Source organism: Kogia breviceps, chromosome 9 (genome assembly GCF_026419965.1).
Source record: "Kogia breviceps isolate mKogBre1 chromosome 9, mKogBre1 haplotype 1, whole genome shotgun sequence".
In the NCBI taxonomy this organism is placed as follows: domain Eukaryota; kingdom Metazoa; phylum Chordata; class Mammalia; order Artiodactyla; family Physeteridae; genus Kogia; species Kogia breviceps.
In genome coordinates, this window is record NC_081318.1 from 57,197,440 (window position 1) to 57,210,258 (window position 12,819).

The 12,819-nt window shown below is 40.0% G+C and overlaps 1 protein-coding gene across 4 annotated transcripts in view; it reads left to right on the forward strand.

The window, feature by feature from the left end:
• VPS50 (VPS50 subunit of EARP/GARPII complex) overlaps positions 1 to 788 on the forward strand; it is a 142,583-nt gene extending 141,795 nt beyond the window's left edge. For all 4 annotated transcript variants that reach the window (XM_059073917.2, XM_067042500.1, XM_059073918.2 and 1 more), the window contains one exon: positions 66 to 788. In XM_059073917.2, coding sequence (XP_058929900.1) covers positions 66 to 185 — 120 coding nt within the window. In that variant the 3' untranslated portion in view covers positions 186 to 788. The remainder of the gene's footprint in view (positions 1 to 65) is intronic.
• The last annotated feature ends 12,031 nt before the right edge of the window (positions 789 to 12,819 follow it).

A 12,819-nucleotide genomic window follows, 5' to 3' on the forward strand; every position in this document is an offset into this window, starting at 1 on the left:
TTTTTTGCATTGATCACATACATGTGTTTTAGTGTACTAAATTTGAATCTTCTTTTTTCGAGCAGGAGTATTCAACGAAGCAGCTGACCAATCTGGTAAATGTTTGCCTGGGATCCCATATCAATAAGAAAGCAAGACAAAAACTTCTCTCAGCTATAGATGATATAGACAGACCCAAAAGATAATGAACACAGTCCTTTTTCCTCAATGACATTGATCTTCTCTCAACCTACATGACATGAAAGCCAATTTTTCATGCCCTCCTGACAACTGTCTTAAGAAAACTTTGTGCATGTTCTTTCCAACTGGAAAGTGGAAAACATTGGAGTTTGTGTGGTGTTCTCAAATGATTTTTATATGCCCTGATTGCTTCTCTTCAATTTTTAGTTTCATTTGTTGTATTTCTTTCTTGAAATGATATTGCTTCATCATAACTATTGTTATGTGACTACAGTTATACCCTTTACTGAATAATGTACTATAAATATATGATTAGAAAGAACAGTGACAATACATTCATGGGCAGTTTTGGAGAATGAATTTATGTTGGCATTTTTCTACCCTCTGAATTTGGTTCTTAATAAGCATCGTATGGGAGGGTTAATGTATAGTATCTCCTAATTATGAGCACTGCATGACAGTTGAAAAGTACATGTAAGCAAAATAGTTGAAAAATCAATTTGCTGTCTGTGTTTCTAAATGTGAAAGTTTGTGTTAGGGTTAATTTGGTTGTGAGAGTGATCATAAATGATGAAATTTAATAAATATACTCTAACATGATCAGCCTATGTGAGACTGCATTTTGATATTTTTCCACAGCAGGCAGATTTCATGAAACTATAATGGGATTTTTTTAGTGTGTTCTAATTTGAATGGTCTTGTATCCTGAAACCAATGGTGGAAAGTAATTTCATTGGGTAAACCTCTTCAGTGCTTGAGTAGCATGCAGAATGGTGATAGTAGGATTTCCTCCCTCCCTCCCTCCCTTTTTAAATAATGGGATATTTTCCCCTGTAAGCTTTACTCTCCTTGAATTTAACTTTTCTCTTAGAACAGCAAAACCTGGCTTAGCTGACTCAGGGAAAGAATTGCCAGTTAGTTAGTCAAGCATAAGTACAGGGTCATATGTTCACCATTCTTAAGTATCTGCTTTGTATCACAGATACAATGTGAGTTTAGCCAGTGCTAAACTTCGGAACTCAATTAGTCTTTAGTAACTGTGTACTGTTACTCTAAACTTTGCTTTGAAGCCAGGGATATTCTACCAACAAATATGACATAAAAATCAATTTCCTTTGTGCTCCTGCCAACTGTCTGATAAGGAATATTTTGCATGTTCTTTCTGACTGGGGAGAAGCTTGTATGTTGGTCCAGGATTACTGGCATGACCTGTAACATCAATAGCTCCCAATCCTGAAACATCTCATGAGAAACTGGCCTTGTGTACTGTGAGTCTTCGAGAGCTGAGGTGCTGAAGTGAAGGGCAAAGTGTGACATGTGATCAAGCACAGAGGTGACAAGGAGACGATTGCCACTCAGTGTCCATCGGTCGCTGCAGGTACCCATAACCGGCACAAGATAATGTGAAACACTTTTTGAGAATATGTCTGTGTGAGGGGTGTTAGTTTGCATCTGTGAGATGAGTTTTTTGTTGTCAGTCTCTCTCGCTTCCCTGTTCATTTGCTGCCAATTTAATATTGACAGTAAATCTTCCTTCTTGTGAAAAGGTATGAATTTGGTGCCATTGTGATCTACTTGTGGAACTAGACTGTGTACTTGTACGGTAGATCCTGCTGGTATCCATTGTCTGTTTGCAGCCACTTGAAGAAAACAAACATGAGATAAGCTTGGTCCCTGTGTTTCAATGCCATATTCAGCTGGGCACATAAGGAGCTAATCAATCTCATTTCTCAGTTGATTAGGAGCTGCTTATTTCTTATTTTTCACATAGATTTCATAGTTGGCTTTCTTTAATTTCTACTTTAGTTCATTCTGGATAGTATGAACAGCAGTTTTCTGCCTGGTAGGGTATTTTCCTGGGTGATAACAATTGATACAGAGAATTACTTATCTTGTTAGAGACTCAACAGTACAGTTGGAGAGACCTTTTAGCTTAACCATACTTTGCTTTCCCCATCTTCAAAATAAAAATCTTTCTGATACTTTTTGGAAAAGGTTTTTTGTTTGTGTTTTCATTAAAAGGTAACTTAATAAGTGCAAATAACATCAAAATAATAGGATATTTGAATCATTAAATTACCTAACAACAAGAGAGTTACCAGACATTTCTCAAATATGTAATGATATTGAATTATAATCATAACAGTTTATGAAAGTAATTTTAAGATAAATAGAATTGAAAAGCTTGAGAATATAAATTGAATTATACATGTTCTAAAAACTTTACTATTATAAAACATTTCTTTTAGTGTCTAAGTGTTCCTGACCTTTGACATTTTGTATGAATGTATCCTGTAGAATTCAAGATTTTAAGTTGATATGAGAACCTGGTAAGTTATCCCCTGAGAAAGAACGGTGATTTCTACAAATACATTGTTTCGCATTAAGAAATACTAGGGAGATGCATAGCAATTCAAGTGAACTAGTTTGCTTCAGTTTATGAAACCTATAGAGATCTTATAAGTTCACTTTGACTAATAAGCTCATTTGCTTACAAAGTGAAATCGAATTTCTCTTGAAGCCAGGATCATATGGTATTTTATCATAACTTTAAGCAGAATTTCCTTTGAAATCTTCTATTTAGCTGAGTGCTAAAGTGAAACTTTAAGTTAGATTAAATAGCTTTTTCTTTACCCATTCACTGAAATGTAGTCATAGAAAAAGGCTTGTAATTCAATTCACTGTGAAAGCATAGTTATCTTTTCAAATGAAAAATTGTGCCTGAAGGTGAAATAAAAGTTGTGCTTAGAGAAAAAGAAGTGGTCCAGAGGAGAAATATTTCTATTTTATATTTACTCTTTGGAGTAATTTTTTTACAGACTCTTAGTAGTTAACAAAATGATATTTAACTCTGGACAATGATTAATGACAAGAGAATTATTAATACTCTGGTGTATTCTTTGTAAATGTTAAAAGCAGTGGAGCTTTTTACAGATTTTTTTTGTTGTGTTGAAACATATTTGCACAATTCTTATCATCTACAGATTTTTAAAGACCATCAAAAAGTTTAAGCTGCACTACTCTCCCAAGGACAAAGCTGTGTCAGACTTGATACATGAGAATTCTTAACTCATCCAAAAGGATGGAGGAAAGAGTAGTTCATTAGTTCTGATGATACTTTTTTTGATCGGCATATCCTTTTGTGAATGTTGCTAAGCGTACCTCCATCATTTTTTTCCAGAGTTGCCATCTGTCTTGCACCTGGGCTCAGGACAGTGTTTACATCACACATGACGGGTTAAGGAATAGGCTTTCTTGGGGAAACTTACAAGCTTTGTACAGAAAAAAAAAGAGAAGCCTTTGTCCCCTACCCACTTGCCATTGTCCTCATGAGAGGTGAGACAGGGCTAGCAGAGTACAGAGACTGTATTGGGGGAGGATTTTTTTATAGCAAATACAGCAACTCGCCACTTAGTGACCCGGGGCCTGCGGGTGTTGTTCCTTTGTCTGGGAGGAGAGAGCCATTTTCTTTGGAAAGATGAGTTCCAGTGCCACCCCTTCCCTTAGCCAGCTCATCCCCCAAGCAGCTGAGTGAGCTTCAGGGACATACCATTGTCTGTCTGGTGTCAGGTACTGGCAGGGCTCTAGTGGGTTGGACAGATAAAACCTGCTCTCAGGGATCTTAAGTCTAGCAGGATCAATAGATGTAAGCCAAAAGAAAATTCTGGAGTAGGCATCAGGAAAGACTCCACTGAGGAAGAGATGTTCACATGGAGACTGAGGATGAGTAGGAGTTAGGTGAGGAGGCTAAGGGAAGAGTGTGCCTGAGGGTCAGAAAAGCCCATGTGGTTGGTGCACCGAAGGGAGCGGGAAAGGGGGGGGGACACAGAGAAAACTAAGGAGATGCGACAAACTTAGATGTCTCAAGCACCCAAGCAGGAGACACAAATGAATAAAGCAGCAGATGTTATTCAGTAACAAGTGACAGGCATTTTGAGACGTGGACAGTTCAGGTCAGGCCGTACCTGCAGGCACTCGAATTATACTTTTAATCTCTGCATTCAAATGAATGAATCTCCTCTGGCCCATCAGCTAAAGGGAGGAGGGAGTCTGTATACAGGAGGAAAAACCCAGAACATCCATCTATGTGTTTCCTTGTGCACCACAGCACTTAGCACAGAATCTTACTTTGCTCAAAACTACACGATGGATGGAGTGGTGAAATGGATGAGATGCAAGTGCTTGGGCCCGTCAAACTAGAATTCCCTCCTAAACTGTCCTGAACAGCTGGGCAGTTTCTTAGGGGCAGGACTGTCACGAGTTAACTTCTTTACACTCCAGAGGTCCTTGTCCTGGATCAGACACGTAATTGATGTTTGTTTATTGACTTCTCAGTACTGAGGAAAGGATTAATTACTCAGTGATTGTTGAAGAGAGGTGCCCGCTGGCATTGGAAGCTGAAACAATAGCAGTTTAAAAAGAAGCAAATACTTCTATTCCTTAATTTTTTTTGCACACCTGCAGGCAGCCTGAGATGAAGATTGACTTGTTTTAATAGTCTGTGCCCTAGACCAGTGGTTCTCAGAGTCTGGTTCCCAGACCAGCAGCCTCAGCATCACCTGAGAACCTACTAGACAAGCAAATTCTCAGGCTCCACCAAAGACCTTCGAAATCAGGAACTCTCGGGGTGGGACCCTGCAGTTGGTAGTTTGACAAACTCTGATGCATGCTAAAGTTTGAGAGCCACTGCCTTCAAACACACACACACACACACACACACACACACACACACACACGGATGAAGTGATCCAGAGCAGTTGTTCACTTGCTTTAGGATTTCCTTAGAAGCTGATATGGCAGCAGAAACACTAGCGCTGCCAGATGTATCATACCTGGCTTTCTTAATTTACGAGTCAGAAGAGGGTCCCTTGGGTGGTTTACCAACAGAATGCATGAAGGAAAAGACTCAAGCATTTGCCTGTCATAATGGCATAAATACTGATTCTCACCTCCCCAAGTCAAGACACATAACTCACCTGCATCAGGCTCTGCTGTTAAATCTTTCTCCTCACAGAAAAGACTGTAGTATAGCTATTACAGACAGACTGCTGAGCGGGCATTTTTTTTCTTTTTTCCCTTCCCTACTTTAGGATGAGAATTGATACTTTTCTATGGAATAAATCTTAGAGCATTGCCTTCCCCATATGAGCCTTTATGAGTGACTAGTGTGTGAACAAGCCACCAAGCATGTGTGTGTCCTTCACTCTGACTTCAGTAGACTCAAAGATTCTCCCAGGAGAGTTTTAATTGGTGCATAAGTCACAAGCAGTGAGACAAGTGGAACTGCAGGAATAACTAATAAAATGTATCGTATTTTACAGAGATTTTGTGTTTGAATCTCTCAGCAATTCATTGAATCAGTCGGAGAGGGGTCAGCTGATGATTTGACAAGGGAAGCTTGGCATGAGCTGGATGTGTGTTGGTGACTGGGCTTCTGTTGAGGTTCATATTCTTTTATTCCTGCCTAGTCCCTAGGTACTCTGTGTCAATAATTTTAAATTTCTGTTTATCTAAGATGGGATAATAATGGTACCTACTTCATAGAAGTATTGTAAGGATAAAAGAAAATGTGAAATTAAGTTCTTAGAACAGTGCCTAGCATTTAGTTAAGGGTTCCATAAATGGTGGTTATTATATTAACTTTGTTTTGTGGAGATGGTGATCGGGGCCCAGGAGGCTGAAGCTGTCTTCCCAGAGTCACGTGGCAAGGCAGGGAAGCAGCACTTGAACCCAGTGCTCTTCCCTTCACAGCTTCTAGTAGCGGTCTGATCTATGTATTGGCCACTGATGGACCTCATCACGTTTCTTCAGAAGCCTGGTCTGCCTGAATTGCCTCCTTTGGTCAGTTCCTTGGCTGTACTTTTACCTCCTTCCTGAACGGTTGGCTGGCGCACTGCAGAATTCATGCTGGTCCTCACTGGGGCTCCTTCCGCTTTTGGTGCTTCCAGATTTAATAGCAGAGCCTGCTGCAGGTGAGTGATGTGTCTTGACTTGGGGAGGTGAGAATCAGTGTTTATGCCATTATGACAGGCAAATGCTCAAGGGTCTTTTCTTTCATGCATTCTGTTGGTAAACCACCCAAGGGACCCTCTTCTGACTCGTAAATCAAGAAAGTCAGGTATGATACATCTGGCAGCGCTAGTGTTTCTGCTGCCATATCAGCTTCTAAGGAAATCCTAAATGTTATTCTCAGTTCCACCTCAGGCATGCGGAAGGTTTTCTTTTTTGCCTCCTCTTCATAACAAGATACCAAGTCTTCCCAGTCTCTATTCAGGGGCTTAAGTCTGAGGCTGTGGAGTGGCAGGTGGCCCACAGGTAATAGGAATGTTCACACTCGGGGCAGCTCAGCACTGTGTCCCTTCTTTGGCCTCTGTCCATTTGGCAGAATTGCCTTCCTTTTTCTCCGCTTTGCTCTTCTCCATACCTTCCTTTTTCATCAGTCACCCCACTGAGAAAGTCAGCCTCTTTCTCTAGCCTCAGTCTTACCACGTTTTGGGGAACAGTGGTTCTGCAAGTGGACATGTTTTTGTTTGCACTTTGTCAACTAGGTTTTAGTAATTCAGCTTCTTTGAGGGTTGAAGGAGGAAAAATGGCACTTGCATGCTAGTGAGAGGCAAAGAAAAGGGAAATACCCAGAAAACCAACAGAGGCATTAATGGAGATACAACCCTGCCATTTATTAATATCTTAAGAGTGTCAGAAGAGTACTCTCAATTCTTTTAATACGTTTCTTTATAATTTGTAAATTTATAAGTACGAGGACCTGATATTTTCCTCTCCAGGCTTGTATGTTCACATACGTCTCCTGGAGCCCCCAACTTCATTGACTAAACAAATGTACTGCCTGGTGTCTGTTTCTTCAGATAATGGAATAGTTATTTTAAAATTTATTTCAGCTGAGGCCCATCAGTTACCTCTTCTGAGTCATTAATCTTTGAGACAAGGCTTGGTGCAAGCAAACTAACTGCAGTTTTGTCCCTGAGATTTAAGTGTGTATCAATAATAAAATTCTAAATGAGATTGTAATTAGTGCACGCCGAGGGACTGAGATTTGGCAGTACCTGATATACTTTTCAAAGTAAGTACTTTGTCTTCATCTTTAAAAAGCTCACTTGTTGGAAGGGGGTTTAAATGCCTTCCTAAGCATCTTATAGAGAAAAGCCAAGATGATTTTCATAAGTGAATTTCGATTGACCACTTTGAATGTATCAGAGGAGTTTTCAACATACTGGCAATTTGCAGTGTTGTTTGGCTGGTATTTAACCATGGTAAAAGGTACTGGGCTCTTAACGGTTTAGGGCATCTTGATAGTTTTTGTTAAAGTTTAGGCCAAAACAGCTTTTGGGTTTATTTGTTTGTGGGGTTTTTTGGGGGGGGTTGTTTTGTTTTTGTTACAGGTCAAACTTCTCTTTTTCCTTTGACCCTTGTTTTGCTCTTTCATCTTCAGGAGAATATGAAGAGGAACTTTGGAAAGAGATCACAATTTAATAAAAATGATGGTGGCATAGAAGACTTTGTGCAGGGGTTGGGATGGGCAGGTATTGACCAGTTGATGCTATGAGCTGCTGTTCCCTGAGCCTCAGGGACAATGTATAAAAGACATAAGTGTAGCATTTGAAATAGGAAGATTTAGCAATGACAGCATCACACTAAAATTGTCCATCTGGCAAGGTGGAGTTGGGGGGTAAAAAATATTTTAGTGAAAACAACAATTGAGAATGAAAAATAAAAGACAATGATGTGTTCACCATAATTTGGGGAGTCCACCATAGATCTACGTAGAGGTGGGGGAGTGACAAGTAGGCAGGGAACGTCAGGAATCTTATGTGAACCCAAAGTCCAGGAGCATCTTGTTTTCCCAGGATCCAGTGGGTCTGTATGGAAGGCAGCATATGGGCCTGGCAGCAAGGATACATAATATTATACATAGCCCCAGGGGATAGCAAGATAAGGTGCTGAGAAGCTTCCAGAGTACCATCTAACAGTTTTGAAGCTAGTAGGAAGCTTCAGGGTTACCTAGTGCAACCTTCCACTAGGAAAGTTATGGATATCCATAACCTCTGAGTATTCACAAGGCAGGATATCCTTTACAAGCATACTTACCAGATCAGTCCTAGCTACTTTCTGAGAATTTCCAGCATCAGGAAACTTGCTTCCTCACAACCTCTCATCAGAGATGTCCCTGGATCTGAAACTGTACTCCATGGGGCCTACATTCATTGTCCCGTGTTCTGCTTTCTGATCAGAGAGAATATAGGAATGTTTCTATCTCCCTTCTATTAATGCTACCTGTAGCAGCATTAATGATGATAACCAGATCGTATGCAGGATGCTAACTCATTTTGAGCTTTAGGTAGTCACCTAAAGCTCTTTCATTGATTCAGTGCTGTTAAAATCTATCCTCTTCAGCATTTGTGCAGTGGATTATTTTAAATGTCGATTCAAGATCTTACACAATTTTTGTATATATGTTATTTTATTACTTTTGGCCTTATTGTAGCCTGTCTAGGATTTTTTGGTTCTAGATTCTGCCATTCAGAATATGAAGTACACCCCACTTTGCTGCCCAGGCAATAAGGTTGTATTTCTTGTAGGTCCTCGGTCAAGTGGATAAAAATGTAAGTGGGACAGAACCAAGGACAGAGCTTTCAGGCCCAGCACAAGGTAACTCTGGTAATCAGAACTCTTTAAACGGGTATATTAGAACTATGAGTGTACTACCTTTTATCATTTTCCCAGGTTTTTCTAGTTTGACCACAAAGGTAATCTGAAATTTTGTGAAATTCTTTGCTGGGGATAAAATAGTAACAACACTGTCGATAAGTGGAAATATTTTAGTATTCTTGTCCTCACTTGATTCTGTGCTGGCTTTTGATGATGACCTTTTATAAGTGCTCACAAACTAATTTTAAATATTTTATTCTTGAAATCTGCCAGTATTCCATGGTAAGCTCACCAGCTGGTTGTGTGGGAAGCTTAATCCCTCTCAATATTAGAATGTTATTCACCTAATTCCAAACTTCAGACACTTTGTGTCCATTTATAGAATTGTGCAGAAATTTCTGCTAGATCTCACTTCTAGTTCCTTTGTAACCACAGGAGGAAGACTTGAACTAACGTAAAGTTTCTAGGTGTTTGTTTACTTATTGGAGTATTATGTATCTCTGACTTCCATTTATCTTAATAGTGTTTGTTCTTCCTTTTCTAATTATAATGAACATTCCTCTTTTTAATTTAAACCTAATTAATATTACTTCGTATACCTCAAGCAGCGATGTGTTTTCCTCCTCCTTCGGGCCTGGAACACATATGTAAACACACTGAGAGTTGTCCTGAGGCTCCTGATATCTCAGGTCACACTGTGCTCTAACCTCCGGAAAGGTCACTTGTCACTCTTTTGCATTTGACTCTGGTTATGCACCTATCTCTCTCTTCATCTTTTGTATTTTTTACAGTGAAGTGAGTAGAATATTCCTTGGGCAGGTACACTATCATCTTCAGAGGACTCTTTCTCCTCCTCAGAATGATTGCTTTGAACTCCCTAGTCAGAATTTCTTTTCTCCTTCTCTCTTTTTTTTTAATGTTCTTCTAGAGCTAAATTCCCTCTTAGTCTGGACACAGGATTGTGATATCTTTTCCTGACCATTTTTTTGAATTTTGCTTTCTCCTGGGGGAGATGGTATAATAGTTAAGCTACTCAGCTCCAGGGTCTAACATGCTAGGTGAACTTGGGCAAGTTACTTAACCTCCTTTTGCCTCAGTTTCCTCATCTGTAAAATTGGAATAATATGAATAATAGAATAATATGTCATAGTGGAAGATTAAAGATAAAAATATGTAAAATTCTTAGTAAAGTGCCCAATGCAATACACTATGTATTAATCATTTTTATGGTATAAGGATCATTTTTGACCAAGCTACTATGAATCCTAGGAATTTAGTTCCATTCATCCAACACTGTCATCATCTTCCCTTTATTAATCAGTTCTCCCTTACTTGAAAAATGAAGTTTAAAAAGCTGCTTTCGGGGCTGTGTGTTGTGTACTACACAACTGCAGGGGGCAACGTCACATGGACTGCAGCAGAAATAGTGCCTCCTACAGTTGTGCAGTGCACACACACTGGCCCTGTGCCTCCCCCTGCTTCCTGAATGATGAAACCATCAGTGACGCAAAGCCAGAATTCCGCAGATGACCCTGCCTTGAGCAGAATAAGTCTTATAGAAGATGTCTTCAGGTTTGAGGTCCACTTCTATAGCATAGTTTCATTGGAGGAAGAGGAATCCATATTGGAAAGAGTCCGGGAGGGAGGGGACGGAGGGAGGGAGAGAGGGAGGAAAGAAGGAAGGAAGGAAGGAAGGAAGGACAATGGAAGGAAGGAAGGAGTTGATGATGCAGGAACTGGAATGTGGTGAACGATATATGTATAAATAGCACCTAGAGTTGGATTTAGATACTTCACCTCCCTTGGGCAAGTTACCTACTCCCCAGGTGTGGTTCGTTACCACTTGGTCACCCCAACCTCTCACCCTCAGGCTATGTAACTGAAGACTAATGAGATGCTGTGTGTTCCACAATCCTGCAGGTGGATAACAATGAGTTTAGCTGCCTTTGCTTCAGTTTCTTAGAATCCTCTAAAAATAATGTATTTTTATAGGAAGTGAGTAAACCACTATGATGTCTCTAAGATGTGTTATATTTTTCTGAATCACATAATAAAAACACTTCTAACATTAAGCCTGTGTAGCCTTTCTGTTTGTTTTTGGCAGTCTCCGTATTTTCCATTGGCACGGGAGTGTGGAAGGTCCCCCCTCGGGCAAGCGGTTCTTGATACTCTGCAGTGCACCAGTTCAAAGAGATGACAGAAGGCCTCACCATATTTACTCTACAACTGTCAATGGGCAATTTGATTAAAATGGTGCTTTAGGATTCGTTTTGAAAGCAAGTCTTATCAGCTAATGAGATAGTAGTATTTTTTATTAACTCTTAACTGAGTGTTGGTTTTTCTGTTTTCCATTTGCCCTGGTTCTATGTCTGTAAATTGGAAAATAGACTTAGTCATTGTATGAGTTGGTAATTTTAACCTAGAATAGAGTAAATAGATAAGCGCATGCCTCAGTAACTTGACCACTTATGATGTCTTCGGAGTTCAACAAATTAGGCACCCTGTTTTACAAAGGCACCCGGCCCTAAAGCACCTTTGTGTTGAAGTGCTCCGAGAGCCTGTCTGGGTTTGTAGTGTAGTTGTACCTCTGGCCAGTGAGGGAAATATAATCCACATATAATTTCTTCTTCAGCCTATTGATGTGTGGATTACATCGATTGCTTTTTGAAATATCAAACCAATCTTGCATCCCTGGCATAAATCCTGCTTGGTCATGGTGTATAATTCTTTTTATATAGCATTGAATTCTATTTGTTAATATATTTTAAGGATATTTATGTCTATATTCATGAGGAATATTCATCTGTAGTTTTCCTTTTTGAACTATCTGTGAAGTTTTGATATCGGGGTGATAGTAACTTTATAGAATGAATTAGGAAGTGTTTCCTCCTCTTCTATTTTCTGGAGAAGATTGTTTTGAATTGGTGTTAATTCTTCAGTGAAACAATCTGGGCCTGGGGATTTCTTTTTTAGTGGGAGGTTTTAAATTATGAGTCGAATTTTCTTAATAGATAGGTTAACAGATCTATAACAGATCATCATTCAGATGATCTGTTTCATAGAATGAATTGTAGTAGTTTGTGTTTTTTGAGTATTTGCTTCATTTCATGTAAGCTGTCAAATTCATTTGTATAGAATTCTTTGTAATATTTTCTTATTATCCCTTTGGTGCCTGTGGGGTCTGTGATGGTACGTACTATTTCATTCCTGCTATTGATAATTTATATATATATATATATTTTGTGGTACACGGGCCTCTCACTGTTGTGGCCTCTCCCGTTGCGGAGCACAGGCTCCGGACACGCAGGCTCAGCGGCCATGGCTCACGGGCCCAGCCACTCCGTGGCATGTGGGATCCTCCCGGACCGGGGCACGAACCCGCGTCCCCTGCATCGGCAGGCGGACTCTCAACCACTGCACCACCAGGGAAGCCCAGTCCTGACTACTTTTGATAGCACCTTTTAGGTTTCGCTTGCCCAGCATCTTTCTCCCCTTTTTCCTAACAACACTTTGATTTTTCCTTTTGGGAACCGACTTTCTCATTCTTGGTCCTTGTATATGGGTCACATCGACTCTTACACCCCCTTGTGACTGCAGGCTTGGAAATGTGACTCAGGCATAGCCAATGAGACTTATTTTCTGGGGTTTAATTGGAATCAGGGGGAAAGATAAGCTGGAAATGCCAGGGATTATTAAATGGAGAGGACCTGGCAATGAATAAAGCGAACGCAGAGGAAAGTAGAACTCAGAGAGGAGAAAGAGAGACTGAGTCCACTTGATACCTTGAACTTCTGGATCTTAGTATGCCTAAACCCAGTTCAACCTCGGCTTTTTCAGCTACATGAGCCATTGCGTTCCTTTTTTCCTTGTTATACGGGTTCGAGTTGGCTTTCTGTCACTTGCAGCTAAGATCCTTGTTTGATAACAATGTCTGAAGTTGGCGTTACATTGAGTATTGAGAATTGGGAGGGAAGC